The sequence below is a fragment of the Aotus nancymaae genome, unplaced genomic scaffold, assembly GCF_030222135.1.
Source record: "Aotus nancymaae isolate 86718 unplaced genomic scaffold, 86718_ANA_hifiasm-v0.15.2.pri h1tg000028l, whole genome shotgun sequence".
Lineage (NCBI taxonomy): Eukaryota > Metazoa > Chordata > Mammalia > Primates > Aotidae > Aotus > Aotus nancymaae.
The window spans coordinates 25,726,418-25,754,349 of NW_026988441.1; the positions used below are offsets into that span (position 1 = coordinate 25,726,418).

The following is a 27,932-nucleotide window of genomic DNA, read 5'->3' on the forward strand; positions in this document are numbered from 1 at the left end:
GCTAATTATATTTTTATGTTGTATATTCATTAACAGATGTTTATAAATACTCTTAAATTTTAGAGAATAATTAAAAATTTTCTCCATACTATTATAAGATTGTTAAGTAAGAAATTCCATTTTTTGTGTATGTGCATATCTTTTCCAGAAAGTTATGTATTTTCATATGATTTTGTGTTGTTTTCTTGCATTAGCTGGGACTACAGGTGCATGCCCCCATACCTGGCTAATTTCTTTGTATTTTTAGTAGAGACAGGGTTTCTCTGTGTTAGCCAGGATGGTCTCGATCTCCTTACTTTGTGATCTGCCGGCCTCAGACTCCCAAACGGTTGGGATTACAAATGTGAGCCACTGTGCCTGGACAAAATTTTGTATTTTTAGTAGAGACTGGGTTTCACTATGTAGGCCAGGATGATCTTGGTCTCTTACCCTAGTGTTCTACCCTCCTCACCTCCCAAAAAGCTGGGATTACAAGTGTGAGCCACTGTGCCTGGCCCATTTTTTCTTTTAAGAAACTTTTCAGTTATTTTTTATATCCACAGTTTCTGTTTTTTGCTATTTTAATATGTCTTGTTATTCCCATTTTTTGATATTTGGTAATTCTTTGTGTTTTTATTTCACTTAATATTATTCAATTTTATTTATTTATTTATTTTTCTGAATTGGAGACTTTTTCTGCCACCCAGGCTGGAGTTCAGTGGCATAATCTCGGCTCACCACAACCTCTGCCTTCCAGGTTCAAACGATTCTCCTGCCTCAGTCACCTGAGTAGCTGAGATTACAGGCATTAGCCACCATGCCTGCTAAATTTTGTATTTTTAGTAGAGACAGAGTTTCTCCATATTGGTTAGGCTGGTCTTTAACTCCCGACCTCAGTTGATCAGCCTGCCTCAGACTCCTACAGTGTTGGGATTACATGCATGAGCCACTGCACTTGGCTTCAGGTGGGTCTCAAACTCTTGACCCCATGTGATTTTCTCACTTTGGCCTCCCAGTGTGTTTGAATTCCAGGAATAAGCCACCAAGCCTGACCTGTTAAATTTTTTTGGAATTTTATAAATACTAGATCCATCATGGTGTCTCATGCCTGTATTCCCAGCACTTTTGGAGGAGGAGGCGGGTGGATTATGATGTCAGGAGTTCAAGACTGGCCTGGCCAAGATGGTGAAACCCCATCTCTACTAAAAATTACCAAAAAAAAAAAGCCCAAAAAAAATTAGCCAGGTGTGGTGGTACGTACTTGTAATCCCAGGTACTGGGGAGACTGAGGCAGGAGCATCACTTGGGCAGGTGGAGGTTATGAGGAATTGAGATCACCACTGCACTCCAGCCTGAGCAACAGAGTGACACTGGTTCTTTTTTTTTTTTTTTTTTTTTTTTTTTTTTTTTTTGAGATGGAGTTTCGCTCGTTACCCAGGCTGGAGTGCAATGGCGCGATCTCGGCTCACCGCAACCTCCGCCTCCTGGGTTCAGGCAATTCTCCTGCCTCAGCCTCCTGAGTAGCTGGGATTACAGGCACGCGCCACCATGCCCAGCTAATTTTTTTGTATTAGTAGAGACGGGGTTTCACCATGCTGACCAGGATGGTCTCGATCTCTTGACCTAGTGATCCACCTGCCTCGGCCTCCCAAAGTGCTGGGATTACAGACGTGAGCCACCGCGCCCGGCCGACACTGGTTCTTAAAAAAAAAAAAAAAATTACTTTATATACATTTTGTAGTAGCTTTTGAAAATTTTCTAATTTTTTTGATGGAGCTATGTTGCTCTAATATTTTGTATACATTGTAATCTTTGATTGAGATCTTGACATTAACCAAACTACTTCTTACAATCTTTATAATGTAGCATTGTTTTGGTGTAGTTGGAAAACAATTGTCTTGGCTGCACATTCTGAGAATTTATCAAAGATGTTTTTAGGATGTGTCTTGTCCAAAATTTTGTGTTTAGTGTTAAATTGGCTTACTCATATTTCTTCTTATTAATAATCAGTAATCACTTGCTACACCCATTTCCTGTTTGCGGTACTGCATATTCTCTGCTTCTGTATCATCTATCTTTAGACTCAGCATACTCAAACTGTCATTCCAACTTATATCATCATTTCTTTCAGCATTTTATGTCATGGGAGACATTAACTGGTGTCTACAAAGGTTCCTAAAAGTGAGAAATAAAGATGTATATGTCAAAATATTTCTTGTTTTTTAAAAAAGAAACCAGTAGGGCTGGGCGCGGCTCACGCCTGTAATCCCAGCACTTTGGGAGGCAGAGGCGGGTGGATCATGAGGTCAAGAGATCGAGACCATCCTGGTCAACACGGTGAAACCCCGTCTCTACTAAAAATACAAAAAAATTAGCTGGGCATGGTGGCGCGTGCCTGTAATCCCAGCTACTCAGGAGGCTGAGGCAGGAGAATTGCCTGAACTCAGGAGGCGGAGGTTGTGGTGAGCCGAGATCGCGCCATTGCACTCCAGCCTGGGTAACAAGAGCAAAACTCCGTCTCAAAAAAAAAAAAAGAAACCAGTAGGTGGCAATTTACATTTTTGTGCGTGTGAGACAGTCTCACTCTGTTACCTAAGCTGGAGTGCAGTGACATGATCTTGACTCACTACAATCTCTGCCTCCACAGTTCAAGCAATCCTCCTGCCTCAGTCTCCCAAGTAACTAGGATTATAGGTATCTGTTACCATATCTGGCTAATTTTTGTATTTTTAGTAGAGACGGGATTTCACCTGGTTGGTCAGGCTCGTCTCAAACTGCTGACCTAAGGTAATCCTCCTGCCTTGTTCATCCAATGTGCTAAGATTATAGGCATGACACATCATGCCTGTCTGGCAGTTTACTTTTTTTTTTTTTTTTAGGCAGTTTCACTCTGGCACACATGGTGGAGTGCAGTGGCACCATCTCATCTCACTGCAACCTCTGCCTCTCAGTCTCAAGCAATTCTCTGCCTCAGGCTCCTAAGTAGCTGGGATTACAGGTGTCTGCAACCATACCTAGTGAATTTTTTGTATTGTTAGTAGAGACAGGTTTTCATCATCTTGGCCATGTTGGTCTTCAACTTCTGACCTTATGATTCACTCCCGTCACCCTCCCAAAGTGCTGGGATTACAGGCATGAGCCACCAGGCCTGGCTGGGAATTTACTTTTAAAGGCAAAATGTTATTCTGAAGAGGATGAGGACCTGTGTCGGGTATAAGAAACAGACTTTTATTTTTCTTCTATGTGGCTCTTTGCATTGTGCTCATCTGGGGCCCTTCACACACTTAACACACTTACACATTTTTTATAAATGGATTTTGGGGTTGGTATCTTTTTGTTACATTTATATGTCCAGGAACAAATTACAGCTTGTGGTATTTTCCTATATCATCTCGCTTCTGTAGTTTGTATAATTTTATATGTTAGATTTTTAAAGTGTACTTATCTGAATCTAGCAATTGAAGTAATGTGTTTTTATTGTTTCTTTCAGTTACATATTCTCATTTTGCCCAAGACCTTTGGCCAGAGCAGAGCATAAAAGATTCCTTCCAAAAAATGATACTGAGAAGATATGAAAAATGTGGACATCACAATTTACAGTTAAATAACAGCTGTGAATGTGTGGATGAGTGTCATGTGGACAAAGCAGGTTATAATGGACTTAACCAATGTTTGACAAGTACCCAGAGAAAAATATTTCAATGTGATAAATATGTGAAAGTCTTTTCTGAGTTTTCAAATTCCAACAGACATAAGATAAAACATATTGGAAGAAAAATTTTCAAACATATAGAATGTGGCAAAGCTATTAACCAGTCTTTAACCCTTAATACACATAAGAAAATTTATACCAGAGATAAACCCTACAAATGTAAAGAATGTGGCAAAGCCTTCAACTGCTCCTCACGCCTTACCATACATAAGATACTTCATACTGGAGAGAAACCCTACAAATGTGAAGAATGTGGGAAAAGCCTTAAGCACTCCTGTTACCTTAGTACACATAAGAGAGTTCATACTGGAGAGAAACCCTACAAATGTGAAGAATGTGGGAAAAACTTTAAGCACTCCTCTTACCTTACTACACATAAGAGAATTCATACTGGAGAGAAACCCTACAGATGTGAAGAATGTGACAAAGCCTTTACGAATTCCTCAAACCTTGCTGCACATAAGATAATTCATACTGAAAAGAAACCCTACAAATGTGAAGAATGTGGAAAAGCCTTTAAGAAGTCATTTTATCTTACTACACATAAAAGAATTCATACTGGAGAGAAACCCTATAGATGTGAGGAATGTGGCAAAACTTATAAGCGGTCTGAAACCTTAAGTACACATAAGAGAATTCATACTGGAGAGAAACCCTACAAATGTGAAGAATGTGGCAAAGACTTTATATACTCCTCAACCTTTTTTACACATAAGAGTATTCATACTGGAGAGAAACCATACAAATGTGAAGAATGTGGAAAAGGCTTTATAAAGTCGTTTTACCTTACTAAACATAAGAAAATTCATACTGGAGAGAAACCCTATAAATGTGAAGAATGTGGCAAGGACTTTCCGCACTCCTCAAACCTTTCTGCACATAAGAGAATTCATACTGGGGAAAAACCCTTCAAATGTGAAGAATGTGGCAAAAACTTTACACACTACTCAACCCTTTTTACACATAAGAGAATTCATACAGGAGAAAAACCCTACAAATGTGAAGAATGTGGAAAAGCCTTTGAGAAGTCCTCTTACCTTACTAAACATAAGAAAATTCATACTGGAGAGAAACCCTACAGATGTGAAGAATGTGGAAAAGCTTTCAAGCAGGCCTCACACCTTACTAGACATAAGAAGATACATACTAGAGAGAAATGCAACAAATGTGAAGAATGTGGGAAAGCCTTTAAGCACTCCTCTTACCTTACTACACATAAGAAAATTCATACTGGAGAGAACCCCTACAGATGTGAAGAATTTGGTAAACCCTTTATGTATTCCTCACCACTTTCTACTCATAAGATAATTCATACTGGAGAGAAACCCTACAAATGTGAAGAATGTGGCAAAGCCTTTACTGCATCCTCAACTCTAACTCAACATAAGAGAATTCATACTGGAGAGAAACCCTACAGATGTGAAGAATGTGGCAAAGCCTTTACGTATTCCTCAACCCTTTCTACACATAAGATAATTCATACTGGAGAAAAGCCCTACAAATGTGAAGAATGTGGCAAAGCCTTTACTGCATCCTCAACTGTAACTCAACATAAGAGAATTCATACTGGAGAGAAACCCTACAAATGCAAAGAATGTGGCAAAGACTTTACATACTCCTCAAACCTTGCTGCACATAAGATAATTCATATTGGAGAGAAACCCTACAAATGTGAGGAATGTGGCAATGCCTTTAAGAGATCCTCTCACCTTACTATACATAAGAAAATTCATACTGGAGAGAAACCCTACAGATGTGAAGAATGTGGAAAAGATTTCCAGCAGGCCTCACACCTTACTACACATAAAAAAATTCATACTCGAGGGAAACCCTACAGATGTTAAGAATGTGGCAAAGCTTTTCCCTAGTCTGCAACCCTTACTACAAATAAGATAATTCATACTGGAGAGAAAACCTACAAATGTGAAGAATGTGGCAAAACCTTTGAAAAGTCCTCTTTCCCTACTACATATAGGAAAATTCATACTAGAGTGAAACCCTAAAGATGTATGAATTTGGAAAAAACTTTCCCTCATTCTCACGCCTCAGTGGACATGAGATAATTCATACCAGAGAGAAACCCTATGAATGTAATGAATGTAGGAAAGCCTTTAACCAGCCCTCAACTCTTATTAAAAATGAGAATTTATATGAAACATAAGACCTACAAATATAAAGAATGTGACAGAGTTTTCAAGGAAGATCTCAACCCTTATAATTTATACTGGACAGAAACCCCACAAGTGTGAAGAATTTGGCAAATTCTATAAGAAGTTCAAAAGTTTTACTCTCATCACCCAGGCTGAAGTGCAATGGCAAAATTTTGGCTCACTGCAACCTCTGCCTCCTGAATTCAAGCCATTCCCTTGCCTCAGCCTCTCGAGTACCTGGGATTACAGGTGCCCACAACCAAACCCTATTAACTTGTGTATATTTAGTAAAGACAGTCTTTTGCCATGTTTGTCAGGCTGGTTTCGAACTTTTGACCTCAGGTGATCCACCCAACTTGGCCTCCTAAAGTGTGGGATTACAGGCATGAGCCACTACATCCATTCACACGTTTTCAGTTATTTTGTTAACTCAGTTCTTATTGTTTACTCAGCAGCCTTTGGTCACCACAGATGGCCATCTTGAGGTGAGGTCAACCAGGGAGATTACCTATTAATGGTGTTTACTCTGGGTACTGGAATCTGAGCTTTCAGCATTTGTAAAACCACTATTTTAACCATGTTAATTATCCACAAGCACGTTCACTTGAAACCTCTGTTATTAAATCTATACTGAATAAATCTGAGGAGGAACAACAAGTAGTTGTTGTGTAGCTGCGATCACTCTCTCTCTCTGTGAGCAGCTCACAATCTCCTATCCTGGCTCGTACACTCTATTCTCTGAGTGTATTTATTGATTTGTCACTGAGTCAGGATCTTCAGTACAGACCCCTGCCCAGTGGTGACCTCGATGTGACCAACATCACAATGGTGATTATTCATGCTGAAGAGGGACTCTACAAAACTGAATTATGGGACACTGCTTTTACCAACACCTCTAACTTTTCTGAACATAAAAAATATATATACTAGTGTGAAACCCTAGAAATATATAAAATGTGGCCGGGCGCAGTGGCTCATGCATGTAATCCCAGCACTTTGGGAGGCCAAGGTGGGTGGATCACGAGGTCAAGAGATCAAGACCATCCTGGTCAACATGGTGAAACCCTGTCTCTACTAAAAATACAAAAAATTAGCTGGGCATGGTGGCACGTGCCTGTAATCCCAGCTACTCAGGAGGCTGAGGCAGGAGAATTGCCTGAACCCAGGAGGCGGAGGTTGCCGTGAGCCGAGATCGCGCCATTGCACTCCAGCCTGGGTAACGAGTGAAACTCCGTCTCAAAAAAAAAAAAAATATATATATATATATAATGTGAGAAAGTCTTTATAGGGTTGCCACACTTGATCGTAGGTAAGATAAATCATATTGGCAAAATTACAAGTGTGAAGAATGTGGGGAAACTTTTAATCAATGCTTACAGGTTATTTCATAGAAAAGCTATTATGCTTGAGAAAAATTTTATAAATACAAAGAATATGGAAACCCCTTAATGCCTACTCACATATTACACAACATGAAAAGGATCATATTTAATAAAAGCATAAAGGTGCAATTAATGTCAAAAAATCTTTCAGAAAATATAAGCCTTTAAAGTTAAGAAAAGTATTCTCAAAAACAATAACAAATATAAAGGGGATTGTAGTAACTTTACTTGTATTACAGATCTTATTGCAAGCATTTTGCACTAGAGGATATCCTACAGAAGTTGCTCAAACTTTGTTCAAATTCAGGGAATTTATTTTGCAGAAGAGTCCTGCAAATGTAATGAATTGGGAAACACTTTTTTTTTTTCCCAAAAACTATAGCTTAGAAAACACCAGAGAGTCGGCCGCAGTTGCTCATGCCTGTAATCCTAGCACTTTGGGAGGCCGAGGTGGGTGGATCACCTGAGGTCAGGAGTTCAAGACCAGCCTGGCCATCAGGGTGAAACTCCATCTTTTAAAAAAAAAAAAAAAAAGAAAGAAAACACCAGAGAGTCTCTACTAAAATGTAGTTTTACAGATGCAGTAATATAAAAAATTTTTAATTCAAAATTAATTGTATGTAAATATCAGAATTTACAGTAGATAAATAAGGCACTAAATTTCAGAGATTACACTAAATCAGAGTGTTGACTATAAAAACTGATCTATGGCTGGGCACAGATGGCTGGGATACAGGTGGCTCACACTGTAATCCCAGCACTTTGGGAGGCAAGGCAGCTGGATTGCCTGAGGTCAGGAGTTCAAGACCAACCTGGGTAACATGATGAAACCTGACTCTAGTAAATATAAAAAGTAGCCAAGCATGGTCGCGCATGTCTGGAGGCTGAGTCAGCAGAATCGGTTGAAACTGGGAGGTGGAGATTGCAGAGACCCAAGATCATGGCACTGCACTCTAGCCTAGGCAACAAAGCGAGACTCCATTTCAATGAAAAAAAGAAATATAAATAAAATCCATACATTTTAGAGTTCTGAAAAATTACTAATAAATATTTGTTATACAGTTTTCTTTGAACGTGTACTCTCTGACTGCCAACATAGTGCCTTTTATTTTTAATTTACATAGAGTTAAATATACACATAGTACTCTGAAGAAAGACCTTAGTTGTAAAAAAATTATCAAGTAAGTGTTTATGTGAATATGAGTTTGTACATATTTTAAGAAAAGAGCAATTACTGAAACAAAACACATTTTAATTAGTTGAATAATAGAAAACTCAACATCTTGGAAATGCTGAAAGCAAATCTATACTTTCTGCTTTGTATTGAATTTATTAATGTAAAATTTTATGCCTTATGTTTCAGATGCTCCCCAGAACCTGCCTTTTAAAGCACAGGCACTTTACGGAAATAACACTCTTGAGTACAACAATAAAAGCCCTCTTCAAACGGAAACAAAAAAAATTATTTTAACATTTATTTTAATAAAAATTTATTCAAAATTGAATAATTGGATACATTTTTATCCATCTGTGTGTGTGAATGTATAAAATGGCACATAAGGAAAAAATAAGCCAGAAATAAATGTTAATATTTGTAATGAATAAAACTGGAAAGTAGTTATGTGCAGATGATATCTTTATGTAGATAACAACAGTAGCAGAAAGTATTTTAAAAGTTTATTCTGGTGCATAGGCAGCATTCTAAGAGAATACCCTGGATTCCCAATCTGTTGCACACCTGCTGTGTAATCCTTTCCTCTTGAGTGTAAGAAAATGTGTGACTGTGCTGGGAAATCACTCATGGCATTATATTATTCATGTGTTGACTTTGTGTTTCTCAAAATGGAGATTATCCTAATTTTGCTAAACTTAATCAGAGGTGATTTTAAGAGAAAGAGACACATAGAAAAACACCCCTGCTGGCCCGAAAGTAAGTGTGAAGGTGGGCCATGTTGTAAGCTGCTTATGGTGGCCACATGGCAGGAAACATGTTTGTATATTGTCATCATTCCTGCCTTCTGCCTGTCACTTCCAGTAGGGAGAATAAGAGAATCCTATGGCAAAGAGACAAAATGGGAATCTCATTCATGGAAGAAAAAAATCACCTCTCATCTGGGACAGCTGGAGAGCAACAGGACCACATTAATGGGAGGAAAAGGGTAACCTGGCTAAAAGCACTCACTGGCATTATGGAACAACATAACATTTAGTAACCTGTAGTGAATGATCAGCCTCTTGGATACCGATACTCTCCAAAGAGGGCTGAACACAATCAACCAGCATGTCTGTACCATTTAGGTAACTCAGTTTTACACTATTCATTAAAGAAATACCATAAAGACCAGTGGGTAATGTTCTAGAATTAAACTTTGTTTTGTTTTGTTTTGTTTGAGATGCAGTCTTTTGTCACCCAGCAGGAGTGTAGTAGTGCAATCTCAGCTCACTGCAACCTTTATCTCCTGAGTTGAAGTGATTCTCCTCCTTCAGCCTCCTAAGTAGGTGAAATTACAGCCACGTTCCACTATGCCTGGGTAAATTTTTTTTTTTTTTTTTTTTTTTAGATTCTTAGTAGAGACAAGGTTTCACCAGGTCAGCCAGGATGGTCTCAATCTCCTCACCTCATGATCTGCCCAATTCAGCCTCCCAAAATGCTGGAATTACAGGTGTGAGCCACCATGCCCAGCTGAATTGAACTTCCTTCAAAAAGCATACCAAATTGTTTGTTTTCACATTTAAAAAACTTTAAAAACAATGAATTTATACATAATTAATTTCTAATGACAAGATTCTACTATAATACAAGATTAGAATGTAAATACTTTAATAAGGATATTTTTTGAATTCATGATTAGTTATGTAGATGGTTTCTTTTAGATTAACATGATGAAATAACAATTAGAGAAAACATTTGAAATGGGATAAAATGAATCAAATCCACATCTTTTGAAAGGCTTGGCATAATTGCCATGGTTTTGGAAATGGCTAGATGACTAATAAGAAACAAAGACAAGATTTTGGGTTTCCCCAATTATTGTTTTTGAACTTTTAATTTTGTTTGTTTTTTTTTTTGAGACAGAGTGTCATTCTGTTGCCCAGGCTGGAGTGTAGTGCCACAATCTTGGCTCACTGCAACCTCCGCCTCCTAGGACTAAGTATCTGCCTCGCCCTCCAGAGTAGCTGGGATTACAAAGGCACCCACCACCATGCCCAACTAAGTTCTATATTTTTAGTAGAGACTGCCGTTCACCGTCTTGGCCAGGTTTGCCTTGAACGCCTGACCTTGTGATCCACCTGCCTCGGCTTCCCAAAGTGCTGGGATTACAGGCATGAACCACCATGCCCAGCCTGTTTTTGACCTTTTGAAGTCTAAAATCCTGGCTAAAGTATTCAAAGGGAGTATTTTACAGGTGGCTTCCCAGGGTTCCCAAGGCAATGAAGGAAGAATTTTGATAGGCAGGAAAATGCGAATTATATACACACATTGCTCCTCTCTGATTTGCCTTAACACTGAAAAATTCAAGATTTTAAATGTCTTAATTTAGAGTAATCAAAAGAATTGCTTTTCAATAAAAGGAAATGTATAATATTAATGGGTAACAGATGCTATTAGCTGCTAAAAAAATAGTGTGACTAAATTAAGTATCCAACCATGCAAACAATAGACCGATTAAATTAGGACCCCAATACGTGCATGTGGAAAGCATTCACGTGCAGTGTGGTGCACCTCCACTCAGCATTTTCTTCTACCTCTTTACAGAGATACCAATTTCCCCTGAGTGACTCAGAGTGCATACTGGGAACTGAGAATGCTGTGTTCAGAGTGATTACTGAAAACATGGTTAATACACTTCTTCCAGAGGATAATAAAATGTTATAAATCTTACACTGCCTCAGAACACCTGTTAGTAAAAGATAAGGGTACTCAATTTGAGTTCGTGGAAAATTTCCCTATTTCAGATAACTCAGACACTTAAATGTCAATAAAATCCCATAAAACCTATTGAATAAGATAAAGTCGTCTTAGCCAAGAATTTTATATTACCAGTAAATTTAGAAAAAAATACAAGATCACAGTGTTTGACATGTGAATAGCCCCCAAACAAGTGAAACCGATCTCTACTAAAAATACAAAATATTGGCTGAGCCCTGTGGCTCACGCCAGTAGTCCCAACATTTTGGGAGGCTGACATGGGTGGATAATGTCAGGAGTTCGAGACCAGCCAGGCCAGCATGGTGAAACCTTGTCTCTACTAAAATATGAAAATTAGCTCTGTGTGGTGGCACATGCCTGTAATTCCAGCTACTTATGAGGCCTAGGCAGGAGAATGGCTTAAATCCAGGAGGCAGATGTAGCAGTGAGTTGAGACCACGCCATTGCAATCCAACTTGGGTGACAGAATAAGACTCTATCTCAAAAGATAAAAAATAAATAAGAGGGTTGGGCATGGTGGCTCACACCTGTAAACCCAGCACTTTGGGAGGCCGAGGCGGGTGGATCATGAGGTCGATAGATCGAGACCATCCTGTTTAACATGGTGAAACCCCGTCTCTACTAAAAATACAAAAAATTAGCTAGGCATGGTGGCGGGTGCCTGTAATCCCAGTTACTCAGGAGGCTGAGATAGGAGAATTGCCTGAATCCAGGAGGCGGATGCTGCAGCGAGCTCAGATCGCGCCATTGCCCTCCAGCCTGGGTAACAAAAGCGGAACTACGTTTCAAAAAAAATAATAATAATAAATAAATAAATAAGAAAATTTGCCATGCGTGGTGGCAGGCATGTGGCAGGCATCCCAGCTACTTGGGAAACTGAGGCAGGAGACTTGCTTGAACATCAAAGGCCAGTGAGCCAAGATTGCACCACTGCACTCCATCCTTGGCAACAAAGTGAGACTCAGTCTCAAAAAAAGAAGTGATGATACATAAAACCTATAAAGTGTAATCCCAGCACTTTGGGAGGCCGAGGCGGGTGGATCACGAGGTCAAGAGATCGAGACCATCCTGGTCAGCATGGTGAAACCCCGTCTCTAAAAATACAAAAAATTAGCTGGGCATGGTGGCGCATGCTTGTAATCCCAGCTACTCAGGAGGCTGAGGCAGGAGAATTGCCTGAACCTAGGAGATGGAGGTTGCAGTGAGCCGAGATTGCACCATTGTATTGCAGTCTGGGTAACAAGAGCGAAACTCCGTCTCGGAAAAAACAAAACAAAACAAAAAAACCTATAAAGTTATTTTATAGAATATAAAAAACATGTAAATTTGCATAAATCTGTTAATAGATACACCATATGATTATAACATCAATAACAAACTGGAAATATAGAGGCATAGTTTTTGTGTTCAGTTGAAGTTATGATGAGATTAAAATATATTGTTTTAACTGTGAGATGTATGTAATATCCAGTTTTCAAAATGATTACAAAAATATTTATAAAAAGTATGCAAAATAAAAAATAATGCATGCCAGTACAAAATTAAATGAACATTAAGAAAGTAAATCATCTGGGCACAGTGGCTCATGCCTGTAATGCCAGTACTTTGGAAGAGTGAGATGGGTGGAAAAGTAAAACAGGAAAAAAAAAAAAAAAACTACAGCCGGGCGCGGTGGCTCAAGCCTGTAATCCCAGCACTTTGGGAGGCAGAGACGGGTGGATCACAAGGTCAAGAGATTGAGTGCATCCTGGCCAACATGGTGAAACCCGTCTCTACTAAAAATAACAAAAATTAGCTGGGCGTGATGGTTGCACGCCTGTAGTCCCAGCTACTCGGGAGGCTGAGGCAGGAGAATTGCTTGAACCCGGGAGGCAGAGGTTGCAGTGAGCCGAGATTGTGCCACTGCACTCCAGCCTGGCACCTGGCAACAAAGTGAGACTCTGTCCCAAAAAAAAATAATAAATAAATAAAAATAAACTTCCTATCAAAATTGCAGTGGTATTTATTTCACAGTAACGTAAAAAACATTCCAAAATGTACATGAAACTAAAATACATTTTGAATAGCTAAAGCAATAGGAAAAATAACAAAGCAGAAGGCTACCATACTTATAATGTCAAACTATATTCAAAGCTACATAGTAATGAAACAGAATGGACCGTCCAAAAAAAAAAAAAAAAAAAAAAAAACAGAAAAATGCAACAGAAACTACTACTCTAACATATTGCAGACCTGATGCAAAAAGAGAATGTAAAAAATAGTTTTAGTTTCTCAAAATCATGCAGATATTTGTGTGTTCCCAAAGCAATGGAAAAGCAGCCACATTGTGTGGTCTCTTAAATGCCAGGAAGAGGACTTTGGAGTTCACTGTGAACTTGAAGGAAGCTCACCGAAAGGAAAGTAGAATTCTTAGAGAACTTAAAAACGTAAGACAGAAGTCGCCTCTTTGTGAGAGGAAAATTAAAAACACACAAAAAAACCCATCCGCCGAGGAACTATTTCCTTTGGAACAGTTTCCCAAATCACATTTTAAGGATTGGCTTTCTCTTTGACCTTGGGACTTTTTATCTGTGTTGTCTGTCGTATTTACTTTCACTTGCACCTAACTGAAGGATTGGCAGTCATCTCATGTCTCTTCATATTAAGTTTTTTTCCTTGCTCCAGACAGGTGATCAGGTGTGGCTGAAAGACAATACCTGTTTTTTCTTATCTTTTTTTTTTTTTTTTTTTTTTTTTTTTTTGAGATAGAGTTTCACTCTTGTTGCCCAGGCTAGAGTGCAATGGCGCGATCTCGGCTGACTGCAACCACCAGCTCCCAGGTTCAAGCGATTCTCCTCCCTAGTAGCTGGGATTACAGGCATGCTCCACCACGCATGGCTAATTTTGTATTTTTAGTAGAGACAGGATTCCTCCATGTTGGTGAGGCTGGTCTCAAACTCCTGACCTCTGGTGATCCGCCTGGCTCAGCCTCCCAAAGTGCTGGAATTATAAGCAAGAGCAACCTCGCTGGTCCACAATTATTAATAAGGTCCTGCCTTATTAAAAAAACAAATAACATGGGGCAGGGTGCGGTGGCTCGTGCATGTAATCCCAGCAATTTGGAAGGTGGAGGTGGGCGTATCAGGAGGTCAGAAAATCAAAACCATCCTGGCCAACATGGTGAAATGCCGTCTCTACTAAAAATACAAAAAATTAGCTGGGCATGGCAACGTGTGCCTGTTATCCCAGCTACTCGAGAGACTGAGGCAGGAGAATCGCTCTACCCGGGCCGCGGAGGTTGCATTGAGCAGAGATTGTGTTACTGCACTCCAGCTGGGCGACAGAGCAAGACTGTCTCAAAAATAAATAAATAAATAAACAAATAATGTGAATCTTCCTCATGTTTTCCAATTACAAACTAGTAATGTGCTCAGCAGAGAAGATGTGATCAAATATTCTGGTAATACCAAAATACTAATTTATAACAGAAGTTTAAAAATATTTAGAAAATACTTTCAATTTGTAGGTTTCTTAATTTTACTACCTGGTAGTACTGAATCAAACATTGGAAGGGGCAATTAGATTTTCAGGTGGGGCAACAATATTTTACGCCACTAAATTTCTGGAATTATTACTAAGTTAGAGTGAAGAATACAGCTCATTTCAGGAATGTGAAAAGTGTAGATTAAGGTGAAACATCTTGAAGAAATTCTTTTCCAAACAAACAAATTCTGAATATTTTCTGGAAAAATAGGATCTGAAACTCTTTTATGCAAAGAATAAATCACTAAAAAACAGTCTATAAAAAGAGAGAAATACAACCTTTAGGATACATTATGAATTATGTATTCAAATTATCTTAACCAAAGAAGACAAGGTTTCTGTAGTTCTCTAACATCATATTTCAAAAAAAATTCCACTGTGCAGTGTCCAGGCAATGCCACTCCTCCAGACAGAATTCTATGGTCACATGTCTAAACTGCAATGGTCTCCGAAACACACACACACACACACACACACAATTGCCAAGTTGCCATGGGCAGAATTTTTAATTTGACTTAAGGTGAAATGAGAGAGTAAACAGAACTGGTTCTGACTTACAGGGCTAAAATTATCCAATAAAATAATTTTCAACATAGAAATACTCATGTATTGTCTAACTCTGAGAAATAAAGAGAGCATAAGATTCACATCAGTTGATATAATATTGTTCTAGATAATAAAGTATAAAATTAAGGGCATGAACACGAATGTGTACATTTTCAGGTGCCATATTTACATCATACAAAATGAGTTGTGAATATTTTTTAGATAGAAAAGACCGGTTAGGCCGGGCGCATTGGCTCACGCCTGTAATCCCAGCACTTTGGGAGGTCGAGGCGGGTGGATCACAAGGTCAACAGATCGAGACCATCCTGGTCAACAAGGTGAAACCCCGTCTTTACTAAAAATACAAAACATTAGCTGGGCATGGTGGCGCGCGCCTGTAATCCCAGCTACTCGGGAGGCTGAGGCAGGAGAATTGCCTGAACCCAGGAGGCGGAGGTTGCGGTGAGCCGAGATCGCGCCATTGCACTCCAGCCTGGGTAACAAAAGCGAAACTCCGTCTCAAAAAAAAAAAAGAAAAAGAAAAGAAAAGACCGGTTAGGTTAGAAGGCACCGCTCAATTTTTTTTTTTTTTTTTTTTTTTTTTTTTGAAGCGATTCTCCTGCCTCAGTCATCTGACTAGCTGGGATTACAGGCATGTGCCACTATGCCTGGCTAATTGTACATTTTTAGTAGAGATGGGGTTTCTCCATGTTGGTCAGGCAAGTCTCCAACTCCTAACCTCAGGTGATCTGCCCACTTCCGCCTCCCAAAGTGCTGGGATTACAAGCGTGAGCCACCGCCCCCAGTCTTTTTTTTTTTTTGAGACGGAGTTTCGCTCTTGTTGCCCAGGCTGGAGTGCAATGGCGCGATCTCGGCTCACCGCAACCTCCGCCTCCTGCGTTCAGGCAATTCTCCTGCCTCAGCCTCCTGAGTAGCTGGGATTACAGGCACGCGCCACCATGCCCAGCTAATTTTTAGTAGAGACGAGGTTTCACCATGTTGGCCAGGATGGTCTCGATCTCTTGACCTCATGATCCACCCGCCTCGGCCTCCCAAAGTGTTGGGATTACAGGCGTGAGCCACCGCGCCCAGCCTCATTTCTGTCTTTTAAACAGAAGACATTAAGGAACAATGAGCTGCTCCATGAAGATAGAAATACAAGTTTCTCCTTTCCTGTCCTCAGGTGCCCTCCCCTGCCACAGACGCCAGCACCACACTGACCTGTCCCTACCAAACCCAAACACAGCAGGCCCTGTGACCAGTGCAAAGGCGGAACTTAACTCTCATGAACGTATTTTGAAACCCTCATACCTGATTCTGGCCTCACCTTAGAGTCACATGAGGCGCTTCATTAAAACAGCACGGATGCTTCCACCCAGATCAATAAACAGAAGCTATGGGGAAGGCACAAGAGATTTCTGCAAATTGGCCGTGTGATCCTAATGAGAAACCTGGGCTGATGACCACTAAGCTAAGCATTGCCTCTCAAGCTTTCACGAGCTTATAAACCATTTGGTAATGTTGGTCTTACTCTATGTCGTGTGATTCTGCAGGTTTGGAGAGGGTCCATGTATGGGTGTTTCAAACAAGTCCTCTGTCAATGCTGCTGTTGCTCCCCCTGGGCTCATTATTAGCAGTAGTTAGAGAAGCAGGCACAGCACAGAGTCCCTTCCACTCAGCACTCCTGTCACATCACAAATACTTCTGGTACAAATAAAAATAACCCATCTCCATCCTAAAGTTTTATATTATTTGCTGGCTCTTTAAAAATTACAGAGGAAACAGAGGCAGCAATGTTTGAATAATTCTGTATTTAAAAAACAACATATATACATGTACTAATGCAATGTTTATTAAGCAGGTACTACGTGCTCAAGAGCAGGATACAGAGCACTGTGCTGGGCAAAACACGCTATGTGATTTAATAAACATAACATCCTGGGGGCTGGTACTAAAGGTTTAATAATTTCCAGGATTTGGATAAAAGGCCCAGCATTTTTATTTCTTCTTCTGTTTCTCTGTCATCAAATTTTTTTTAAAAAATTGTACAGAATAGGCCGGGAGCGGTGGCTCACACCTGTAATCCCAGAACTTTGGGAGGCCAAGGCAGGTGGATCACTTAAGGTCAGGAGTTTGAGACCAGCCTGACCAACATGGAGAAACCTCATCTCTACTAAAAATACAAAATTAGCCAGGCATGATGGCACATGCCTGTAATCCCAGCTACTCGGGAAGCTGAGGCAGGAGAACTTGAACCTGGGAGGTGGAGATTGCGGTGAGCCAAGATCACACCATTGCACGCCAGCCTGGGCAACAAGAGTGAAACTCCATCTCAAAAAAAAAAAAAAGTATAGAATAAAAGCTAACCACAGGCAGATGAAAAAGATATAGAAAGAATTTAATGTAATTTAGAGAAAATTTTATTCTACTTATATTTACTTTTCTGTGATGTGTGCAGCAGCTACTGGATCTGCAGGAATAGAAAACCCGTTGCAAAATAGAATGCCTCTGCAAGCACTGGTTTCAACAGAAAATTTAAAAACTAAGACTCTACAACACACATTTTGTTTGTCCCATTTATCTGCTTTTGGTTTCAGGAAACTGTGAGCACCAGCTCTGGAAAGGCAGCAGGATTCAGCAGCCAAAACTCTGATCTCTTCTAATCAGTTTTGGGAGGCAAGACTCCCGGGTAGAGTCAGATCTAAATATAACCTCCAAAAAGGGTGAATCTGAACAGGTCTGAGGCTAGGTGAGGACCCTATGTAGAATTCTGCTCTCTATGCCACTGGGGTACTTCCAGTTTTGTTTTTTTATGAGGTGCCTAAAAAAATTTAAATCACAGAGTTTCCATAATTTTAATTTTTTCTAACCACTTCCCTGTCAACTTAATACTATATACTAACGTGCAATTCAAACAAATCCCTTAATATTTTCTATGGTATATATTTTTTTGAGACAGAGTCTCACTCTGTCACCCAGGCTGGAGTGCAGTGGCGTGATCTCGGCTCACTGCAACCTCCACCTACTGGGTTCAAGCGGTTCTTCTACCTCAGGCTGCCGAGTAGTGTAAACTACAGGTGCGCGCCACCACGTCTGGCTAATTTTTGTATTTTTAATAGAAATGAAGTTTTATCATTATTATTCAGGCTGGTCTCAAACTCCTGACCTTGTGATCTGCTTGCCTTGGGCTTCCAAAGTGCTGGGATTACAGGTGTGAGCCACTGTGCCAGTCCATTCTAGGGTAATTTTATTAGAAAACAAATAAATGCACTTAGCAGGGTAAAAGAAATAGAAATTATACAGCAGGGTACGGTGGCTCACACCTGTAATTCCAGCACTTTGTGACACCAAGGCAGGTGGATCACGAGGTCAGGAGCTCAAGACCAGCCTGGCTAAGATGGTGAAACCCCGTCTCTACTAAAAAATACAAAAATTAGCCAGGCGCCGTGGCAGGCACCTAGAATCCCAGCTACTCAGGAGGCTGAGGCAGGAGAATCACTTGAACTTTGGGGGAACGAAGGTTGCAGTAAGCCAAGATTGTGCCACTGCAATTCAGCCTGGGAGACAGAGTAAGACTCCGTCAAAAGAAAAAAAAGAAAGAAAAAAGAAATACAAATTACACAGCTGGACATGGTGGCTGATGCCTAGACTTTCAGTACTTTAAGAGGCCGAGACAGATAAATCACGAGGTCAGGAGTTCAAGACCAGCCTAACCAAGATGGTGAAATTCCATCTCTACTAAAAATACAAAAATTAGCTCTGCGCCATTGCAGGTGCCTGTAATCCCAGCTACTTGGGAGACTGAGACAGAAGAATCACTTGAACCCAGGTGGCAGAGGTTGTAGTGAGCCAAGATCGCACCACTGTACTCTAGCTTGGATGACAAGAGTAAAACTCCATCTCAAAAAAAAAAAAAAAGGAAAAGAAATTATAATAACAATTCTTCTGATCATAAATATTCCTTTAGGTGCAGACATCAGAAATCACAATATAAACAAAGTGGCCTAAATAAAGCTGAAGATTTTGGACACATCTATTTATTGTACCAACCGTATGATACATAATTCAGTTGCTAGTCTAGTCTAAAAGTCTCTGGATTGTAGGAACCATAACTGCTTCACGTATTTTTTTTAATGGTTATATAAAATGGAAGCAACTAGTTTATCTATTTGGGTCTCCAGATTTCCTCCTTGTTTATCATCCAAGTACCAGGAAACTGGAGAAACTCTCATCTGGGTATCATCCCAAGACACCTCTTGTATGAGGGGATGGACAAACACCGGATGACTCATTTTTCTTACACTAGGACAGAAGCAGAATCAACCACTCTTGTAAACCTGACAAAATTCTGCTCTAGACATCCTCAAATGCCTCAAAGACATCTAGGTGATTGTGAGAGAATTTCCAGTGACCTCGAGCCGACGGAGCTCCAGCTCCTAGATCATTTGTTCTGATTTGCTAGCTGTTGGGTAAAGAAAGAACAAAAATACTCTACTTCAGTATCACATTTTACAGGTAAACATACTTGTGCTCATGGCTCTGGATACTTCGTGGCCTTGATCTCTCACTCCTAAGATGCTTATTTACCTTTAAAATTCTAACATCAGATTCTCTTTCCTCCTGGAGTCTCTCACATAACTGTAGCAGGTCAATGAACAAGATGTGGAAAATCTCAAAGAGCCACACTCCCAAATGGGGTTGTAAGATGTCTATGCTGACATCTCACAATGCAGAAAACGCCTTTTGTTAGTTTTCTGTACATTCTCAATCCAAGGTCCGGCCCTTTTTTTGTAAACCCCAGGCAGAGGCCAGACCTTATCTGCAGATTCTAGGGAAGATCTACCTGGCTTTGCATCCTTTCATATTACAGAAAGTGGAGTACAATCAAAGGCGAGATCTAGCACATTCTACAGAAGTCTAAAAGAAAAAAAGACACAACAGGAATATAAGTAGACGCTTTATTTGGGTCAAGCTTGAGGATTACAACCTGGGAGCAAAGACTCAAGTTGCCTGGAAATGCACTCCGATTATCAGCAGTAACAAGAGATTTATAAAGACGACAGAGAGGGACAGAGAGTAGGCACATACAAAGTTGTCTGTCAGAAATTTTTATTTAAAGAAATAATATTGATTATTGATTAGATGTATATCGTATATATATTGTTATGGTTTAGGGTATGGGATATAGTGTCCAATGTGGCATAATTAGGTTAATTTATAGCTCCTTATGGCAATAGTGAACAGTTTCAAGAGATGAATCATAGTTCAAGGAGGGAGAAGGACATAACTGCACTTTCATTTTAATGTCTGAGTTAGATAACCGAAAGAAATTGCATTTCTTAGATACAAGTTTTTTATTTCCCAAATCTCAAGATCTGGATTCAAAATTGGGAGCTGCAGATTTGGGGCCTGAATGGCTGGAGTAGCAGCAGGGGTTACCTGTACATTTGTGAGCATTTTAGCAGGAGGAGGAAAAGGAAAGCGGAGATTCCCATGTCTCCACGTCTACTCAGTGCACCCCTGTTACTGATTGGGTTTCTGGGTCTCATAGTCTCTGAATCAGTTGCAGGTCTGAAGATACAAGAGTCATTGAAAGAGGTAAAATGATTGATTGCTGCCCTGTGAAGTTTGTAGAAATTTGGTCTAGCCTCTCTAGAAGTGACTGTAGAGGACTATAGATAGCAAATAGGCAGAGACACAATTCTGCCTACATATTTAGGGAACAGAATGCACAAGTGTGAGTTGACTGGAGGACTGAGAAAGTCCCCTCTAGAGTAAATTGTGGTTGACACCTTATGTGTTTATATTATCTCTGGTAATTCTAGACAGTGTTTGGAAACAATAATTAAAAGAAACATTTTCTCCAGCCCCAGAGAAAACCCACAATAATGGAACCGAAAGAAAACGGTTTTGTTACACAATTAAACATGAATGTGACATTCATCATAGTCAATCTGCTCAAGAGATGGCAAACACAGAATGATGGTCACCATAATTAATCCACAAGTAGAAGAATTTACAGCACCACATCATACACAGTTTATCCTAAATTCACCTGGAGATTGAAGAAGCCAGCTGTGTATGTTAATTGCTTATATTCAATGATAATCTCCCATCTTCATAACAGGAGGTGGTTTAGCAGCTTGAAGCCAGGTGCGTGAGGAAGGTAGGCTTTCACTCTGCTACAAAAATGGTTGAACAGGTTCTATCTTTTTGGCTATTTACATTTTAGAGCAGTGGCTCTGTACTCCCTGGCCCTGGGCTACAGTGCTCCTGCTTGCTTTCTCCTGGTTGATAGTGTCCTCTCCTGACCTCTACCATCTGCCGCTGAGGCACAGCCCAGAGCACAGCTCACATTTTATGTGAACCCCATTTGTCACAGCAGCACTCTAGTGTCGCATCAGAGAGTAAAGCCCGAGCTGCAGGAGGAGAGCCTGCAGGCCTTGTGGGTAGAATTGCACCTTCACAGTAATGGAAGTGAAAGCAGTGTTTCAGCACCAGTTTCTACTTATAATGGTGACATGGAAAAAACACTGCTGAATTTCCAGAGATTTTGATTTTCTAGCAGTGTTTTTTGGCAAGAAACGTTAGGATAAAAAATGCTGTGGTGAAGTTTGCGAGGGTGGCGTCTAGTCCTGGGAGGAGTGTGGACACGTCAATACGTGGAGTGTGTGTTTGTGAGTGGGTGGGAAACCTCTGGTGGCAGCTGTGGGAAAAGGGGGTCTGTCATTAGAGTTCCTTTCCTCTAGGTTTTCAGTCCTCTGTCACCCTGGGAGCAGACCTGGAATTACAGGACAATGGGCAGTGTGACAGCCTGTGTACAGGAGAGCAGAGTCGAGCCTTCCATTCCCAGACACCCAGGGTTTTATTCCAGGTAAGGCCTCTGTGGTATCTTTTTTCTGGCACCAAATGTGTAGCATTTGCTGAATATCAAACAATTCTCCAACACCGACTTATCGTCTAACATTTGAATTCTGACAATACCCAGAGTCAGCACCGACCCCTCAGTCCCATCACATTGTCCTCACTGCAGTTTCCAGTCACAAACCCCATAAACCCATCTATGCTTCTGAGCTACTGTTTAAAAACTAGGGACTCCTACAACCTCCCAGAAGTTCAGTAACTTGGTAGAGCCACTCACAGAACTCTCCAACATGAATATAATAGACAGTTTATTTAGGTCAAGCTACACTGTAGTTATGTTTACTGGTTTAATATATAAGATGCAACCCAGAAAAAGCCAAATGGAAGAAATGCACAGAACAAAGAAATGAGATGGGTAAAGATGAAACACATAGATAATCCTGGAAAATATTTGTGATTAATAAAATTCTCCATCCTGTGTGCTCCAGGAACAGTTTATGGAAAGAAACACCCTTCCTATTATGATTTAGATGGAGCGCTCTTTTCTTACCTGTCACACAACCAGACACACTCTGCACATTTTCTCCTTTCTCTCATTAAAAAATTTAGCTGAACTTGTCTTCAGTGGTCAAACTAAAATATTTCTTTTTTTTTTTTTTTTGAGATGCAGTCTCGCTCTGTCGCCCAGGTTGGAGTGCAGTGGCGTGATCTCGACTCACTGCAACCTCGACCTCCCGTGTTTAAGCAATCCTCCTGCCTCAGCTTTTCAAGGTTGAGGTGTCGTGGCAGGTGTCGTCTGCCACTACACCTGGCTAGTTTTTATATTTTTAGTAGACACAGGGTTTCACCTTCTTGGCCAGGCTCGACTCAAACTCCTAACCTCAGGTGATCTGCCTGCCTCAATTTCCTTAAGTGCTGGGATTACAGGCATGAGCCACAGCACCTGGCTTAAAATAAAATATTTCTTAATAAAACTGTACTCAAATTTATCTTCCTTCCTCAGGTTCCTGAACTTTGAGCTACCCGCGAACCGCAGGGAGGCCTGAGTCCCGCCGCCACAGCCACTTCCCACCGGTTTCAACCAGTCCCTCCCCTCTCTCTCGGTGTGTTGGACCGGCACTCTCACCATTTCTAGGCTTCCGGGGGTCCCGGCGTCTTAGCTGTGGATCTCCGTGTACCTGCAGCTCACAGGGTCACAAAGCCTGGGCCTCCAGTAGCAGAGGACACAGAGCAGTGAAGACAAACCTGCTCCCGCTGCAGCGAGAGACAAAGGCCCACCAAGCCCCAAAGCCGGTCCTGTTCGCTCCAGCTGCGTGCGTGATTGGACGGTTTCCAGCCCTGCGTCCGTGATTGGACAATACTTAAGGTCCCACCCCCTCAGTCCCTGAGTGACAGATGGGATCAGATGCTGGGCTGAGTGAAGAAAAGAGTGACGGCCTAAGCTGCAGCCTTTTCAAACTAGGCTTCCTCCAGGAGCTGAGCCAGGCCTATCCCAGAGCATGGGAAAATTCTATCCCTTTTTTACTCTGTTTTTGAATGTATTTAAAAGGTGAACAGGGCCGGGCGCGGTTTAATCCCAGATGACGCCTATAATCCCAGCACTTTGGGAGACACAGGCGGGCAGATCACGAGGTCGTTAAGTTTCAGACGAGCCTGGCCAATATGGTGAAACCCTGTCTCTACTAAAACTACAAAAATTAGCAGGGCGTGGTGGTGGACGCCTGTAGTCCCAGCTACTTGACAGATTAGGCAGTAGAATAGTTTGAACCCTGGAGGCGGAGGTTGCAGTGAGCTCAGATCGCGCTACTGCACTCCAAACTGGGCGACAGAGCGAGACTCCATGTCAGGAAAAAAAAAAAAAAAAAGAGCAACTTACTTCTGCAAAAGGGTGTTGTTTGTGTTAATCAGGATTGCATGAGCACCTTCAACAAAGGAGGGAAGGCTTTGTTTATTTGTTTGAGCAGGAGTCTCACTCTGTCACCCAGGCTGGAGTGCAGTGACACGATCTTGTCTCACCGCAACCTCTGGCTCTTGGGTTTAAGTGATTCTCCTGCTTCAGCCTTCCTAGTAGCTGGGATTACAGGCATGCAACACCGCGCCTGGCTAATTTTGTATTTTTAGTAAAGATGGTGTTTCTTCATGTTGGTCAGGCCGGTCTCCAACTCCCGACCTCAGGTGATCTGCCCGCCTCGGCCTTCCAAAGTGCTGGGATTACAGGTGTGAGCCACTGCGCCCGGCCCAGGGTTTTTATTTTTAACGTAAAGAATCTACATCTGTGTCACTTCCCTATGGGCTGGGATCAGACTACACAATCTAAACTGACCCGATTGGCTATTTGTGAATATTATTCCAAATAAGGATGGGAAGGGGGATGTATGAGTCACAGTGGTGGGACTTGGGGTTTTGAAGAATGGAATGGGGCAGAGTGAGTAACCAAGGCAACAGATGTGAGTTATTGATTAGAGTTGACATGAAGGAAGGTTGTTACAGTAACTAGGGACAAGGAGGCATAGAGAACAAGAAAATTGATTGTAGGTACAAACAACAGGGAAGTTAACAGGCTAAAACCTTCGAAGATGAATTTTATTGTATTTTACAGTTTCCTTTTTTAAAGCTTTTAAACATGTCTTGGCTTTGTTGTTTCACGTGATCTTTTTTAATATATATTTTAAATATTTAATTTTTGTTTTGCTAATCTTCTCTGTATCGTTCCAATTTTAGTATATGTGCTGCCAAAGCGAGCACTCACGTGATCTTTTAAAAGGAAACGTTTATCTCAATAAGGTGAAGTAGAATTAAGGGAGGTTTTAATAAGTGTTGTTTATATAAGTCTTTGTACTAGCCCATGGATGCATGGTATGACAGAACACGCAACAAGATTGAGTAAACTATTACAGCTGTTAAGAGAAATAAGAATTGAGGCTATGATTTCTTTTTATTTACTGAGCCATCTCTCTAGCCGTTCTAAAAACGGGTTAGTGACTCCAGAATTTTTAGCTAATTCATTCGAATAAGTGGTAAGTTCTTGTAAGGTCCTTGTTATGTTCTGATTGGTGGCAGTATTGTTTGCGATAAAGATGCTACACTGAGTTTTAATTGTAACACAAACTCCTCCATTTTTAGCTAATATTACATCTAGGGCCATTTTGTTTTTCTAAGTTATCTGGCCAGTAGGCCTTAATTGGTCAGCTATTTCTTTGACAGCATTTCTGGTGTAATGAATAAACTGCTGTTGATTATAATAGATGTAATTTATCTAATCTACTTTTTTTTTTTTCTTTTCTGGTCTCTGAATACCATGATCTACATTTTTATTTATAGTTACCCATGGAAATATTGATTTAAATCCTGCAGCTATTTGGTCTTGGGCTTTGAATTTATCAGGTACCCACCGTGGGACTCCAATTATATCTCAATAAACTTGAGAGTCAAAAGACCCCTAAGGGGCTTCTCGTATGTTATGGTGTGGTGGTTTTTTTTTCTGGTTGATGAAATGCCAGGGTGAAAGGGATAGCCAATTGGACAAGAGTGCAAGTGCCGTTCTAGTTACTTGGCAGTGTCCAGTAAGGGCCCACCACAATACCACCGTACGCTCCAGGATGAACAAGGGCAGACTGGTAAGCTCTTGGATAGGCTTAAGCTCAGTGTATCCCATTAGGTCTCTAAGAAATGCCATGTCCACTTGTCATGAGAGACACAGGTAAAACTGACACTAGGAGATGGAGGCTGTATGGGTCTCAGGGGCTGACCCACAGTATGTTGAACTTTAGGGAATAGCAGAGAGAGAGAGCTCAGCAGGATTTATTACCCCAGCTGTGGGATCTTGGAAAAGAGCTACTTAGGCCGGGCACGGTGGCTCATGCCTGTAGTCCCAGCACTTTGGGAGGCCGAGGCAGCTGGATTACTTGAGGTCAGGAGTTCGAGACTAGCCTGGTCAATATGGTGAAACCTCATCTCTAAAAAAATAAAAATAATAAAAAAATTTTCAAAAAGGAAAAGAGCTACTATACACTTTATGCCTGGTCGACTAGAAGACCATCTAAGTGGAAAGGGGACAATCCAGGCCCCTGGCCGGCCGTGCATACAAGTATAGCAATTGCTTTTGTTTAACGTGTGGACAGAATATTTGATCCATTTTAACCAGGCATTTGTATCTTGATATCTTGTTTTAATTGTTAAACTTGATCTTAAATTAGTTACTTTTACAATATCTATTTTTTTCTTATCATTAGGTATAGAAGGGAAGACAGTCTGGTTAGAGGAGAGCTTAGAAGGAGAAGAGAGGGAAGGGGGCAAAGAATTGATTAACCACATTTTGAAAGACCCTGTGAGATCTGTGCCAGCCAAGTTGGCTCTTACATCATAGAAGCAGCTGAAAATGGGGTTAGGATCAATAGAAGTGGGAGTAAGAATAGAAATTTCTACTGGATTACATTGGTTAAACTGGCAATTGAAAGGGGTGTTTTTTTTTTTTTTTTGAGACGGAGTTTCGCTCTTGTTACCCAGGCTGGAGTGCAATGGCGCGATCTCGACTCACCGCAACCTCCGCCTCCTGGGTTCAGGCAATTCTCCTGCCTCAGCCTCCTGAGTAGCTGGGATTACAGGCACGCGCCACCATGCCCAGCTAATTTTTTGTATTTTAGTAGAGATGGGGTTTCACCATGTTGACCAGGATGGTCTCGATCTCTTGACCTCATGATCCACCCACCTCGGCCTCCCAAAGTGCTGGGATTACAGGCGTAAGCCACCGCGCCCAGCCTTGAAAGGGGTGTTTTCTTTAGCAAAGTGAATGTATGGCTTTAAGGACATACAACCACCTGTTGATGAGGTCCATCCCTGATATTCAGTTGTTCATAAAATATCACTCCATCTGTGACAGGCTTTTTTCACATTTGTCAAAAAAACAGGAGTCAAAATAGGGGGAAGTCTCCTGTCTGAAAGGTACAGAGATATTTCTCTGAGGCTGAGCTGTTTTTCACTCTGGAGATTTTCACAAGGCAAAACGAGGCAAGCATTAAAGGTAATGGTTTAAGGTGAGCCCGACCTAGTTACATTAATAACCAGAGGATTAGCAATCGAAGGGGAAGAGAAGGAGTAATAGAACAGTTGAAAGAGAGCTAAACTTTTCTCAGCTTTACTTTGGTAGGGTTCTCCCCTAAAACTAGGGCCCATGATCTGGAGGGAGTGGCACTTTTTTGACTCAGGTGTGATGGGTCCATCCTTTTTTTGTTGTTCAGACTGTGGTTTCAGGAGTTAGGATAACTTGGTGGGGTCCCTTTCAGGCTGGTTTGAGTTTTTTCTCTCTCCAGCTTTTGATGAGGACGTGATCCCCAGGCTGGTGTTAATGTACTGGGCACTCTAGGCATGGTGCTTGTGTTAGGAGACCTTTGGTTTTAGGAAAAGAAAAAGTAGGCTGGGGTTGGTGGCTCACGCCTGTAATCCATAGCACTTTGGAGGCCAAGGATCACCTCAGGTCGGGAGTTCAAGACCAGCCTGACCAACATGGTGAAACCCCGTCTTTATTAAAAAAAAAAAAGAAAAGAAAAAGAATTTTTAAGAAATTGATTTTTTGTTTTAAATGTGAGAATGCTAGCAGTGGAGTGTAAATAAGGCATTTCACAGAGCATTTTATAACGGGAAAGGCCAATATTTTTTTGAGGGGCAGGTCAGATAATTTTAACAGAATAGAAAGCCATTTGGTCCATGGTAACTGAGTCTCTAAAACTAACTTGGTTAGGTGGTTCTTTAGGGTGTGATTTATTCTTTTTATTTTCCCTGATGAAGGCAGGTGCCAAGGAGTATAATATTCCCGTCTAGTGTTTGGGATAGCTTTTTAATGATGTATG

The 27,932-nt window shown here is 40.9% G+C and overlaps 1 protein-coding gene and 1 pseudogene across 7 annotated transcripts in view; one reads left to right on the plus strand and one right to left on the minus strand.

Annotated features, from left to right (window-relative positions):
* The window catches only part of LOC105710986 (zinc finger protein 93), a 491,114-nt gene extending 477,763 nt beyond the window's left edge, over positions 1-13,351 (plus strand). For all 7 annotated transcript variants that reach the window (XM_064381560.1, XM_064381559.1, XM_064381561.1 and 4 more), the window contains one exon: positions 3,470-13,351. In XM_064381560.1, coding sequence (XP_064237630.1) covers positions 3,470-5,535 — 2,066 coding nt within the window. In that variant the 3' untranslated portion in view covers positions 5,536-13,351. The remainder of the gene's footprint in view (positions 1-3,469) is intronic.
* An 11,392-nt stretch (positions 13,352-24,743) lies between these two features.
* LOC135276856 (U6 spliceosomal RNA) lies at positions 24,744-24,831 on the minus strand (annotated as a pseudogene).
* Positions 24,832-27,932: the final 3,101 nt, after the last annotated feature.